The 14,798-nt window shown below is 41.9% G+C and overlaps 1 protein-coding gene across 1 annotated transcript in view; it reads left to right on the top strand.

The window, feature by feature from the left end:
- Positions 1-672: 672 nt before the first annotated feature.
- stx1a (syntaxin 1A (brain)) overlaps positions 673-14,798 on the top strand; it is a 61,867-nt gene continuing 47,741 nt past the window's right edge. The window contains exons 1-4 of the mRNA XM_061827962.1: positions 673-947; positions 1,731-1,839; positions 5,214-5,291; positions 5,834-5,965. Coding sequence (XP_061683946.1) covers positions 1,774-1,839; positions 5,214-5,291; positions 5,834-5,965 — 276 coding nt within the window. The 5' untranslated portion in view covers positions 673-947; positions 1,731-1,773. The remainder of the gene's footprint in view (positions 948-1,730; positions 1,840-5,213; positions 5,292-5,833; positions 5,966-14,798) is intronic.

Below are 14,798 nucleotides of genomic sequence, written 5' to 3'. Positions count from 1 at the left end.
AGGTCAGTCCTGTCTTAGTTTATGTTTCATAGTCAAGTTCTAGTTCATAGTTTGCCTCCTAGTCATCAGACCTCGCTGCATGTTTTTTGGATCCTGCCTAGCCTAGCGTTTCTGTACCTCTGCCTTCTCGGATTGCTTATATCGTGTATGACCTCAACTTTGAAAAAAAATATGCCGAACTTCATGTCCTCCTCTTGGAGTCCCGCCCCGCACCGGAGGTTCGTGACAAGATGAATCATTTCTAAACTTTTTTTCTTTTTTTACCCCCTCCCAACAATGTATAACATAATTGAAAATTGATATCTTTTTGAGAGTATCAGTGAAATCATGTGGTTGTAAAAGTACATACACGCTCTTACCACTGCGAGATGCATCTGTGTTTCCAATTAACCAGTCACATTCAATTTCATTGGAAATGGGATTGTGCACACACCATTCAGCACTTAAAATAGATCAAATGATTAACCCAGATAAAGTTCAGATGTTGTGGTTGGCTTTTCAAGCCATTTTTTTCTTACTTTACTCCAGTTCCTTAGGTACTTTGTAATTTTTAATTAGTTACTTACTTAGTTACAAAATGCGGGTGTGGCTGTGTTCAGAATGAGCCAATCACATTTCAACTGGTGCTAAATGGAAGTCAGCACACACCTGCTGCTATTTAAACGTGCCAGTGAGTAACCCTAAGTCAATTTGAGATGTTCTAGTCAGCCATATCCCGTCTTATATTTAACCCATTTCACAGTGACATTTTTAACCAGGCAGTTATGATGCATTGCAGTTCTACAGGACTTGAAACCCCAACAATGAACGTAGGGTTTATTCAATACTGCACCTCTCTGACAGTGCTAGGGTCAGACCGGTTGTTCTGCAAAGAAATTTGGGTGACGGCAATGAGAAAATAACCTTGACAGCACCAGAAGGTGGAAGAACCACATACACAATTACACGTAAGTGCGTGCATCGCCGAGTGCTAATTATGTTTCATGAGCCCGTCATCACACCGACTTACTGATAATGTATTTCTTTTCCTGTATCTTTATTTTGCCTGCTGCAGGAAACAATTCATTGTCAGAATCTCGACGCGTGTCTGCATGCGAGTGGGCAAACATACATTATGAATGTTTGCTTTTTCTGTGTGATGATAATAAATCTACTTGTGCTCTCGGTGCAGCCGACACAGATTTGAGTCATGTCTAATGCAGGAGGAGGCGTCTCGGTTTGGCTGTTTCGCAAAGACGCAGGAAGCTTTTAATATGGAAAAAACAAAAAGGATGATAATGACGTCCGATCAACATGGGATGCTTCTCGCAAGAAAACCGTGGATAGGAGTGGGTGAAAAAAATTAGACTGTTATGAGGGGCTGTCAGGGATATAACTCCAGATTACATCTCACAACTACTGAAGCGCTGTCTCACACACACACACACACACACACACACCACTGAAAACTCCCCCCCACTCACATGCAGTACAGAAAGTGTGCTGCTTTTAGACACTACTGAAGCACAGTACTGTAGTGATTTTTATTTTATTTTTTTTTTCCATTTTTTGCACTCACACAGTTGAAATGCTGTCACACTTACTGCTGCGTTCAGACACACATACAGTTGTCAGACAGGAAAAAATGTTTGTGATCCAGACCTCATAGGTGTCTACGAACATGTAGTACTGGTATGCGGCAGTGCCCTTGTGAATGTTTAACTTCGAGCGTGTTCTGACTGTGTGGCCAGTGTAAAGCCAAGTCCCTGAGGCAGAGTCAAGAGTGCAGCACTGATGTCGTCCTCCAGCCTCTTTGTGGCTCAGCAGGAGCGCCGGATCTCACGGGCTCCTGGGCTGTCGGTAAGGGCTTTTCGGGGGCACCCTGCTCGGAGAGGTAGACCAAAGCTCCCTTCTCTCTCTCTTTCTCTCCCTTTCTGCATGGAGGCAGAACACACAACTGCTGCTGCCTTCCTCGTGGGAGCTCCGACTCAGTCCCCTTGCGTGTCCTCCTCCTCCTTTTTCCTGATGCTTCTGCTTCTAAAGCAGCATCGCTGCAAAAAAAAAAAAAAAAAGTAATGGCAGTAGTATGGCAGAGATGGAGGAAATGAATCACATAACATGATTCTAGTCAGAATGACCCAATTGGGCTTGACTAAAATTAATGAAACACTCAACTTGACTTACTGTGGATGAATGGTTTTCAAACTTGGTGTTATGACGGGGGTGACCATGAACACTTAAGTTCCACCCAGCAGTTGTTTGTTTTTTGATTCCCAAGGAATAATGTTTGCAAGGGGGGGCATTGAAAATTTAATCTCCAACAAGGCGGGTATTGTAAAAACCAAAAAAAAAAAATTGGGGAACCGTTTCTGCAGATGAACTACATAACTTGACATCCTGCCTCTTTGCCTTTGTAAAGCAGTATTTTCAACATAGTGTGCAATTTGTTTTATTTTTTGTGCTGGATGAGTAAACTTGGCATCCTAACAGTGTCAGTGCAGATACTATGAACTATTCTTCAAAAATTATGCTTTGGGCTGTTGACTGCTACTCTCTGAAGTTTACTGTTGAACGAAACGCGTTCAAACGTCTATTTAGAACAACCACATAACTTTGCCTTAGTTTGCTACCTTATTGGTAGCACGTAATACAAAACTCCATTGAATGTGAAGCAACACATGTAGACAGATAAAATAATTACTTATCCTCTGCAAAGTACAACCAATATACTGTGGCTCCCTGTGGAGCTGCAACATCTCCATTTACATATCTCTGTATATCTGAATTTTACCATTCCCAGTTCGTCACTGGTTCCACAACAGGGAGACCAACACGTTCCATTTGAGTTTGGGCCGTGGTCACAGAATGACCTAATGACCTAGATGGAAGGCACCCACGCATGCTGTAACTGAGGCAGATTGTATGAGTTGACTCACGACTTGCTTCAGCCAAGTAATGTCTTGAATCGACTTGCTTAAAAATTTACCGGGAATGCGACTTGACTTGCTTGGGTTTTGGCATTGTAGCTCAGTGTTTGCTTGAAACTTGAAAGGTTAAGACTTGAAATGTATGTATTGCACGTAGAGACTTCTGACCTCTGTGGTACAGGAGCACAGTGGTGGTAAAAATGTTCTGTAGAAGTTGGCCCAATCCTGGATGTGTCACTCAAATATTGTATGACTGCCTATCTAAGGAATAAATTCCTTTGAGACTTTGTTGGATTTAACAGTAGTTTATTAGCGCCCTGCTAGTGGCTCAACGTTCCCTTCAAATGATTTGTCACCTTGACACCTGCACAAGTCGCCCTTTTTTTTTTTATTTCTCACATCAGTAAAAGCAGACCTCCAAAATCAATGACGTTTGAGTGTAGAAGGCGCGGGCGGGGGGGGGGATCAGAGCAGAAGGTTACGGATGACTTTCTGTCGCCTGACTGCAACCGCCAAATGCCATACATACATATTCATTATTTTCCCCTTTTTTAACAGAGCTGATTGAACCAAAAATAAACATTGACCTGTGCATAAATTAAATGCATTGAAATATGGATCCAGTTCTTGCAGGATGCTGATTATAAAAACAACCTCATTGATGGGATACAGTACAGGACATGCTGTATTAATCAGATTCTTGGGAACTTTCCGAGACTACATTTACACTATGTTCCCAGTGGCCATGGAAAGCCCCATTTGTCCCCCAAATTTAGTGCTGTGACATTTTGTCCATTTTTTTCTTTCTTCATTCTTTCATTTTCTTTCCAAGTTTATGTTCCACCCCGCGATTTACTACAGAGGCTTCAAGTCTAGGGTTTGTATAGATGAACTGGACAGTAGACGCCAAGCAGCTTTGGAGCACGTTTGTTTGGTCTGTTCAAGCGCTCCAGCTGGGCCCGCTGCCTTCACAGTCGGCGTCAGCACTGTGGGCACATGTACATACACACTCAATGTGTTGCTCGTATTAGTTTTCCCTCATCTACGAATATTTCTGTTATACTAAAATATGGAAAGGAGCTCTCTCTCTCTTGCTCTCTTTCACTGTCTCACTCTCAAAACTGTTATGCCACAGCAGGCATTGTGATGAATTCATCACATGCTATAGCTTTAGAAGACTTGTAGGCAGGGACTGTAGGAAACGAGAGCCTACACACAGGACACTTCCCCTCCCACTACAGATTTAGTTTTAATTTCTCCACCCATTTTTATTACAGCTGCCTGGGTTTCTCTTTAACACCGTGACTGCTTTGCTGAATCTTTTGACACTTTTGACACAAATCTCGCTGGGCATACGCAGCAATCACAACCGCCGTTGCCCCACCACCATACGGTTAAATTCACGGTGCCTTGAAATGCGAGTGCCGTGGCCGCCGGGAACATTGTGTAAACATGGCTTTGTGAACGTATTAAACACTTAAAGAGCGGTCAAGAAGATGGCTCATTTACAGTAGCCCCATTCATGCTTGCCATTATATTAAGCGCTTAATGGACCTATTGAAAGAAACTTGCAAATGGCACGGGCGGTTCTTAAATATGTATTGGAGCTAATGGAATACAAAGGCTTTCCTTTTGAAATGTATGCACCGCTCAGGAAGATTACTTGAAATGGTATGGTCGTTTGCCAAGTGACATGGCACCTTAAAACGATCACATCATTTTATACCATATTTTTTTGTTAAAAAAAAAAAGTGAATTTGAAATTTTGTACTTGCAAATGTTGGAATGAATTAATATACTCCATATGGAAGTACATACAAAGGTTTTGTATTTGTTTATGGTTAGGCAGCACAATGACCTTGTGGCCAGAAAGTGTGCCTCACAATTCTGATGGGGTTCAGGGTTCGAATCTAAGCTGTGGCCTGTGCTTTTGGACGGTATTTTTGCATAAATTGTGACTTCTTTGCACATTCCAAAAACATGCATGTTGGGATGATCGCAGACACTAAATGGTTGCATTAGGAAATGGATTAATGAATGGGCTGACGCTGTTTGGATAACAGAAATCAGAATATGAAAATAAACTACAGTACTCGTGTACTGCATTGACTTGAAAAATCAATGGGTGGCTTGTTAATGTCTCATAAAAAGAACTCGTAACATGAATTATCTCTCGAAAATGTGTTCATTTGTTCCTCACTTAACTTTTGCTGATGGTTCTTGATTCCAATCACTTGACTGACTTGATGTCAATGTTTCGGCTTCAACGCATCGGAACTTTAACTTGAATGTTTGCGTTATTCGCAGGGCAAGGAGACGACCGAGGAAGAGGATGAAGTGGCCGTGGGAATGGACAAAGGATTCATGGATGAATTCTTTGAGCAGGTGATTTTTTTTTTTTTTTTTCTCTTCATTCGACAGTGATGCCGGTTGAATTCCCAAGTTTCAGAACAATGTTCCCTTGAAGAAATCATCAACTGGTGTGTAACAGTGACCCAAGTGAATTAAAATCTATTATGACAGTTTAACTTGCTTGTTACATAACCATTTTTATATGTTCCCCTTAATATCTAGCATATATACAATTTTTCTGAGAATTGAAATTGTAGCAGTTTTGGAGCCTTTAACTTGGGGGTTACACTGTAGCATATTTGCTTGCAAAAAGTCAGCATGTCTGTAATCACTCTTTTGCCTTGTTCTTTTCATGCCAACGTGGTATGATTCCTTGCTACTAGCCTTGCTGTTAGTTCTGAATTCCCATTGATTATTGATTGCACGACAGCAACAACCCTCTCCTTGTCCTACACCGACGATTTCCACGGTTTCTGTCTGTGTCCACGTGACGGATAGGCATGTACGCCTCTGGGAGGGTTGTATGTCTCGCACATATGTCTTGAACATGAACTGAATGTTGTCGTGGTTCTCAGGAACAGGAGTTGATGTTGGAAAGAGGGCTAATTCCAGTGTTAGCTGACGTCTCCTGCCTAGAAAAACACAGACTTGCCGGGAATCATCATCATCATCGCATGCCAGTGGATGATTTCATTAGGAGAAAAATGGTACACCTCCCTGTAAGCTCTTTATAATGGCTCGCTGCATGCGATTCCAAAGTAAACTGCTGTGCAAACCAACACAACCAAGACAGGTTTAGAATCTTTGACTAATGATTTTTTTATCTTTTTCTTTTTTTTTTAATTATTCCAATGCTTATAGAAAATGCATGAGGGTGTGGGAGGTGGGGCTGGGGCTTAATCCACCAGGCCCATTCCATTGAGGACTCGGCTAAATGGATGCTACTTACTCCCTAGGGCCCAGGGTGGTCCCCCTAGCTAGCCTAACCAAAGTGGACCCACCGAACACAAAGGAGGGGCAAGGGTACCGGATCACCCACCCCCGCCCTCCAAACACTGCTACCACCCCCCGAAACCACCAACAGGGCCCAATGCAGGAGCCAGATGCTACATGAAAAGGTCATAACCCGCCAAAAGCAAACCCTTGTCAAGCACCTCCTGCGAGCAATGATGGAGAGGAAGAGAGCAACCCAAGGGGGAAGCCAGACGTGGGGGGGGGCCATCTCCCCACCGTGGCGAGGTAGGTGGCGGGGCGCTGGCCCAGAGGAATCAAGCCAAAAGAAATATGAATGTCTTCCACCCACCCGGTTACTATGGTTAGTAGGTCCCCAACTGGCAATCATTACCCTTGTACCATTATTACTGGGGTGTGGTGCATTTAAAATTTTGAAGGCTGGTCACCCCTACCTATGCTAACCTGCTTGCCAAAGGGTGTGTGTATGGTGCACTAAAAATCTGCGATAGGGAGAGATGGCAAACCAGAAAGCAGGCTGGTGTATCAGAACTGTGCCAACTGCCACCCCCGCTGATGGGTGTATCATGCATTTAATCTTTTTCAATGCCCCATTTCTGCTGTACTGAATTGTAGGTGCCACCCCTTCAATTCACTTAACAGAAAGCAATAGTTTGGCAGTAGATCAACAATCTGTCAAAAATGAGTCTTCGAGGGGTTTATTGCAGTTGAAATTTACTTTCAAACTAAAACTAAACCTCACCTGTGTGGCGTTTGAGAGTTCTCCCCGTGCTTGTGTGGATTTCGTCCAAGCACAGTTCTGAGGTCCCGGGTTCAATCCCGGACCCGCCTGTGTGGAGTTCGCATGTTCTCACCGTGCACTCCAGTTTCCTCCCACATCCCAAAAACACGCAAAATTAATTGGACACTCTAAATTGTCCCTAGGTGTGATTGTGAGTGCGGCTGTTTGTCTGTATGTGCCCTGCGATTGCTTGGCAACCAGTTCAGGATGTGCCCCATTGACAGCTGGGATAGGCTCCAGCACTCCCCGCGACCCTTGTGAGAATAATTGGCTAAGAAAATGGATGGATGGATATTATCCTTGTTAAAAAAAAATTTCATTGTTTTTAGGGGAAAGGCTTGAGCACATTAATGGAATTTCCATTCATTTCAATGGGGAAAGATGATTTACGACAGAAGTGCTTTGAGTTAGCAGCGTGGTCATAGAATAAAATAAACTCTCCTCCCGAGCAGACATTCCCTAATTTGCATTTTAAATGGGGCTTAACCCTTAAAACTGGTTAATTTCATCAATACAAGAAATATGAGGTGTGAATCTATCTGGCTATCTTTGGTGTATTTTGACAAAGGGGTCAAAGATTAAAACTGAGTTTTCAAGGCTCTGCCATCATCTCCAGGTGCCTCCGTCAAAACAAACCCAAAAACATGCACTGAGTTTAATAGGCCTTCAATCCTACTTGGCTTTGAGTTTGTTCTTGTGTCCCTCAATTCGGTCACACTGCAACAATCTGCCGTTTGTGTCATTTAAACAAAATCACCTCAGGCATTGTCTGACTTTTGTGCACAAAGTGCTAACATGCGAGCACATTTTCACTTGCTGGCCTTGTCATTAGATACACCTTCACAATCTGTGACAAAATCTGAAACTGCGTTGGCAGTGTATCCCAGAGGTATCAGATTAAAAATACATTATCGTGGTTTGCATCATACAGAGTCATTTTTAATATTCAGTCCGGCTCATGTAAACTAAAGAAATCTTCTGCTTGCCCCAAACATATTTTGGATGTCTCTGGTATGCGGGGCAGAAATACAAACATGTTTCATTATGGCGTGACTGAAAACACAGCATGCGCGCGTGTGAACGGACAACAAGGCAAGCAATCTGCCCGCCCATGGAAGCGCTTAATGCCAAATTGCTATTTCCTAACGCGTGCGTTCGGTATGTGGGAGGGCTGACGGATGACAAACAAGTAAGACGACGCACAATAACACACTCGCCAGGCATCTTAAAAGTAGCCGTAATCCCTATTGAAGCGCTTATGGACAGGAGAAAGCTATAACGGGCAATTTTCCAAGTCCTATTGTCAAAGTAACCCAGCATTTCTCGCTATTTTTATGACATATCATCCCAAATATACAAGTTCACTTTTTCATGAGCCTAGCGCTTGGTGCACTTGACTCTCAACCAACTATTCATTCCATTTCTGCTTAAAGGGGAATTCCACTGGTTTGCATTAACATTGTATCCAATAGATCATTTAATATGTACTCAACCAACTATTCATTCCATTTCTGCTTAAAGGGGAATTCCACTGGTTTGCATTAACATTGTATCCAATAGATCATTTAATATGTACTCTATTTTGACAATGTGATGTTAAATCATCTCTCTTAAGTGTTTTGAGAACATTTTTATCGGCAATTACGAATTTTCAGGGGCGCTGCCATTTTCGCAAGTCACATGACCTACGTGCACGGATGTGACATGTTACGTGCTGCAATAAAGGCTCGATTACATGGGACAACATTTATGCCCAGCGCTGATATCTCGGATTTATCCTCATCTGATGAAGAAATAGCCGTATCGGTTGATCAGGAGACGGAGGAATACTTCCATACACAGCCGTGAGCGGCACGGCTCAGGGGAGCCATGAGAATTTGTTAATTCAAACCAGTGGATTTTCCCCTTTAACGACTGCGTCTGCTTTTATTTTGTGGTAACGTGTGTGTGTGTGTGTTGGAGTAAAACTATACTGTACATTTTATGTAGGAAATGCAGTGGAGTAAAATTGAAAGTTGCCAGAATAAACTAAACTATCTGAACATTCCACTTCAGTACAGTAATGAAGTGTTTGTACTCTGATACATTAAAAGACTGCCAGACCCCTGGTATAGCGTATGCTTGATAGAACTAAATGGATTTTTCTTACGAAATTTTTTCAAATTTATGACATACTGACTCTTTGTTTACGAGTCGTATCAGACTGTCACTTAGCATCACAGTGAAACCTTGCTTTTGTTAGATTTCGTATCTGCGGAAACAAGGATTTCCCATCGGGTGCGTAAAGAATACATGACTTGTATATTTCAGAGTACAACTTGAGATGCAAATCACTTTTTTTTTTCATCTGACTCCCAAGGAAAGATTAGAATCCTTTTTTTTTTTTCTTTCCAGGTTGTAATAACTATGATAAGTCTGGTGTGAAGAGGCGATTGTAGCGTAAGTCAGTCCCCTCCTCACATTTGTATTCTGCATTTTCCCGGCCTGCAAATTGAAACATTCATCTCGCTATTCCGTCTGGAATTTCACTTTCGGTGTAACACTGCCTTCGAGTGCGAAGGCGGGTCGCCACAGAGCGGGTGATTTCCTCATGGCCGTGATATTGAAGAAGTAGTCCTGGTGCAGCTTGATGAAAGAACAAAAGAAGAGGTAATGACGCCGGTCAGTGATGTAGAAGAGATGAAGGTCGCAGCGGTGGAAAAAGAGTCACGGAACGTCTCACCCGAACTCTGTATGTTAATTAAGCTTTTAAGTGGAGGGCTGAAGCAGATAACTGCAGGCCTCCGTCCTTCACCCCACACCGGGAACATTAGACCTCGACGTGCACTTTTTACATGTGGGAGCTTTATTACGGGTTTTATGTTAAGCCTGCAGCCTTTTCCTGATGACAGAAAAGACATCTTTTTACTTACTAGCTATTCGTAACATCCGCCTACTGTATCGCGGTTCACATTACATGGGAGCCCAAGCATCAAAGTATTCACGTTTTCTTTTTCATTGATTTTCTTCTAACAAAAAGGACAAATCATGTAAGGATTTATAAAACACCGTATTCCCTTAAATAGTGACTGACCTCCTAATAGGTGCCTTGCCCCAATTACTCGACGTGTACGTCAGCCACTTACAATGATGAAATGCCTCTCTCAAATAGATTCCTAAGTAGGGCTGCTCAAAATGACCTTAAAATTAAATATGTAATATATTTTTACAAAAAAATCAGATTGTAATCTATTAAAAAAAGAAAAAAAATCTGCTTTCAATCCAATTTCAGGATTAGAGGATGAAATGATTCAAAATGAGTGTAGTACTTCCCCCTTTCTAGGATTGTGTTTATTTCTCCAGATTTTTCTTCTTGAGAGTGATAAGAAAACAAGTGATTCCTTTCATCCATTCCCGTACCACTTATCCTCAAGCGGGTCACAGGTGACCTGGTGACAGTTGCAGGACACAAATAGATAACCACTCACATTCAAACCCACGGGCAATTTCGGGTATTCAATGAAGCTGTTACGTATGTTTTTGGAATGTGGGAGGAAACTGGAGCAACTGGAGAAAACTCATAGTGGCAGGGGGTGAACACGCAAAATCCAAACATCACTGCAAACCACACAAGTCGACAAAATAGCAACAATTTCAACATGACATTCCATAATTAAAATAAAACTGCAATGTAGCGAGGCTACAGTAGATCAATCAAGCGTTGCTATTTTTCAAACTGTCATCATCATCGCCTTGATGTATAATATCAGCTTGTGTGGAAGCATAAAGCAGTACTTTTTCCAGCCACGAGCTGGTCCAGAGCATGATTTGACATGTAGCGAAGTTGACAGGGAGCGCAGATGGTTGCTGTGAGGAATTCTTTACCCTCTGCACCATCATTCAACAGCAGTCGCGGCATCCGACACTGGCCTTCGCCACGCTTTGCCGTTCGGTGTACACATGCAAGCGAGCTACGTGTTGCTTGGTGACTTCACAGCTTGGACAGCGATGCCCGGGTATGAAGTTGGCAAAATCTGACTCTTAAGACGAAGATACCTTTAAAATGACGATGAACGCCAGGGCATTATTACGACTTCATGAGCCATATTTAATGTTTCTTTGCAAAGCGTTCCAGCACTACTTCAGAGATTTAGTTATGGAAAGTATCTGCTTAGGCCTTTCATGTGGGTTTTTACATTATACTTGCAGTAAACCTGGTTGTTGCCCTTGCAGGGAGAACACAGTATAACAGCCACTGAGCTGAATATTTTTGTGGAGGGTTGTTGAACTCATTTTTGATGTGGCCCACAACTTAAAACATCTACAATATCTTCTTTTAAAGCATTAAATGTCACTACAGTGCCACCAAAGATAATATCTGAAGTTTAGGCTTTCCTCATGTTTACGTATATTATATCATATTTGGATAAATAAATGACATATTTGTTTAACGTCAGATGACAGCGGGCGTAAAGATAGCAAAATGTGATCAAGTTTGGCTTCAAGCCTTCATGTCATCAACCGTGGTTACGTTCGTTAGCGCAGCATACAGAAGACGTCCAGTAACCTGTTTACAGTATTGGATCAAGGAAAGTTCTGCAGTGATGCAAAAGTAGTTTTGAAATCATAAGCCGATTTATAAAAAGGAAAAAAAAAAGTTGTTCGGCCATTATTCAATTTTTTAAGAAGTAGGGGAAAAATAAATAAATAAATGCTTGTGAAACCTCAAAATGAAGACACTTTGCAATTTGACTATTATAACAAAGACATAACGTTGACTCGCAGAATTTGCTTTTATGGGCAACATAAAATGATGTGGTGGGCCAGATGTGGCCCCTCGGGCTTGAGTTTGACACCTCTGCTTTAGAAGCGGACTGTGACTTTAGTTGAAAATCCTCGCGTGATAAACTACATGGAACCCATACGTCATCTTCAAGCCCTCAAGAGATTTCCAAATGTATACCTTTTTCACCACACATGAAGCTTAAAAAAACATAAGAAAAATCAGTACAGAAGATATTTGATATTAAACTCGTACATTATTTGGCATCACGGCAGTTTGTAGTAGTGTCAATATTTGCTCAAATGATGACACAATGAGCAAAAATAGCTTTTGGCTTGAAAATAAAAAATGAACGTCTCCACATAAAAAAAAAAAAAAATCCGATGTGCAACCAACTACATCAAATCATATATCATATTTAACCACTTCACCAAATTTGTGATCATTCTGTCAATCATTTATTACATCACAGTGAAGTGAAGACAACTGTACGTTAGACAAATAAGTCTCGTGACGTTACTAGCTGTTCAAGCGGAATTGTAGCTTCATTTGGCTGTATTTGTCATTTTGTGATAAGCAGTCAAGAATGGTTCAGTATCAGTTTGGTTCTGTTCTTGCCACAAGCGCGCTCCAAACTGATGATGCAAGTGTAAAGTGAACAGATGCAAGACTTGCTGGCGCCCTGAGCCTTCTAATCACTCATTATGAAGCGGACCAAAGCAAAATATGAAGTCATTTGTCTTGTTTGCTCCTGTGAATTTCTCAAGACTTGGACAAGAGTTAAGGTGCAGGAAATGAGGTGGTGGCAGATAGCAAAGTGCTAGTCGGCTACAAGTGAAACGCTGGACGTGAAACGCCGTTTGTGTTGTCTTTCTGCGCGCATATGTGTGTGTGTGTGTCGTGTGCACACTTCGCGACCGCGTCTGATGTTGTTTTGCACCCACACTAATAAAATTCGCTCCTGTATTCTTATGAGAGCCACACCGTGACTCACCGACACGTGCTGGCTAAAGTGAGACAGTTTGGAGTGCTTTCATCCTGGCTTGCTCACGGACCGGCTGGCATCATCTTCCTGTCAAACGGTCCTGGTTTATTGCCCTTTATATGCTTGCAGAAATGGGCCTGATTTCTCCCTGGTCGCCTTCCCAAGCCAATTATGTTATTTGAAAAAAAAAAAAAAAAAAAAAAAAAGAATTCCAAGCAGCAGCTAATTAAAGAGATTACAAGATATTAATCAGTGGAGGGCCATGCGTTTGCTACCTGGGCCTTCTTCATCCCAATTTAACCTCTTTCATAAAACCAATGCCATCATACTACAATTCTGAAAACTGTCACTACTTTAAAAGAATGCAATACAACAGCACTCTGTGCCACATGCAGCCACTAACATGACAAAAAAAAATTAAATACACGAGACTCTCCGTAGATGCTAATTATTACAAATATTATTTGGAGACGTGTTGTGGCAGATGAAGTTGGCCAATCAAATGCTGACGTCAGTGAGGGCTGATCAGCCTTTGGAGGTCAAATACAAAATCTGATTGGTTAAAGAAATTATTATAGTTTAGTACTCCCTTTCTATAATTAAAAATGTTCACAATCTTTATCCCTTTCTCTATTTTGCACAACATTATAATTTTGATTGAAAATGTCCAGGATGCCTTTCTTTCAAGATATAGCATTCTAGTTTCTTATTCCCCTGGAAGGGGAGACGGTTGGTTTTGTCATTACATATGTGGTGAGAATTTTAAGACGGTGCTGGCCAAACTATGGCTCATCAAGAATTTATCCCAAAACAAATTAATACAGTTTATATTTAATGTGTGAGTTTGAGTGATGCAAGGTTTGCACAACATGCAGTTTGTTGTCACTCAGGCATTTTTCTTGATGAGTGGCCGTGTGGCAAACACGAAGAGGGCAGGTGCTTAAATATTAATTGAAAGATAGACTACATCCTGAACTGGTTGCCAGTCCGTCACAGGGCACATGTGGACACCATCACTGAGTGCAAACTGAACCGTGTTAGCCAAAATGCCGCCTCGTTGTATTGCTGGATATTGCTCGAACTCTCGGGAGGATGGATTCACTCTTCACACTTTTCCAAAAGACCTGGTTCGTTGTGAGTTTTGTGACAGTTCATCGCGCCAGGCCGGGGTGGCTCATTGCGGCCAGGGTGGGCCGCTTTATGGTGTTGTCGTCGCTTGCGGCTGAGTACGCTACATGCATACATACTTTCAGGGAGTCTGTTTGTCAGAAGTGATCCGCATATCATCTAAATATGGCTCAAAACGACAGGGTAATATTCCCCCGGTCGATTGTGAGATGTGCTCTTCTTCGAAAAGAGCTTCTGTGTCAGAAGGGGCGTCGGGAAAAATAAAAAAATCTGTTGTTCGTCTCCCATAGCAGGTGGAACAGCATCTTCTCAATGGCGACTGTCCCAGTGCGACAATATGGCTGCCACTGGGATGTCGAGTGAGACTTCCGCAACTTTGTGCATGTATGACACTCTCTCCGCTCATGTATATTTTTTGGTATAGACACTGAAGTGAATAATATATGTAATTCTCATAACTATATATTTTAGAATGTGTGTGTGTGTGTGTGTATATAAGGATGTCAGTGGAACTTTAATACTAACATGCAATCTAAAACGCCATAAATGGGCTCACGAAACTAGCATGGATGTTGCAGTACCTGTTTTGGGTTTGTGGATGGTCGGTCATCTGTTAGTAAGTTACCCATTTTTGAATAGTATTTTGTTAGTACACAATACTTACACATACAGCCTGTTACTTCATCACTGAGCTCACTATGCAAGTGCAATTATTTTGCTTTCTCTGACGCTTTTCTAGCCACAGGAGAGCATCCTATAATACATGAAAATGGCCAGTTTTATGCTAAAAGAAAAATACTGGCAATTCAAAGAGTGAAGTGAAAATTTCATTCACAGCGTTCATCATAATATGCCTTGAGCTACTGTAATGAGCATCCCCAATTTGAAAAGGGATTATCAGACGAAGCGTGA

This window comes from Syngnathoides biaculeatus, chromosome 8 (genome assembly GCF_019802595.1).
Source record: "Syngnathoides biaculeatus isolate LvHL_M chromosome 8, ASM1980259v1, whole genome shotgun sequence".
Taxonomy (NCBI): domain Eukaryota; kingdom Metazoa; phylum Chordata; class Actinopteri; order Syngnathiformes; family Syngnathidae; genus Syngnathoides; species Syngnathoides biaculeatus.
Note: the sequence above shows the minus strand (reverse complement) of the source record. Positions and strands in the feature narration are given on the sequence as shown.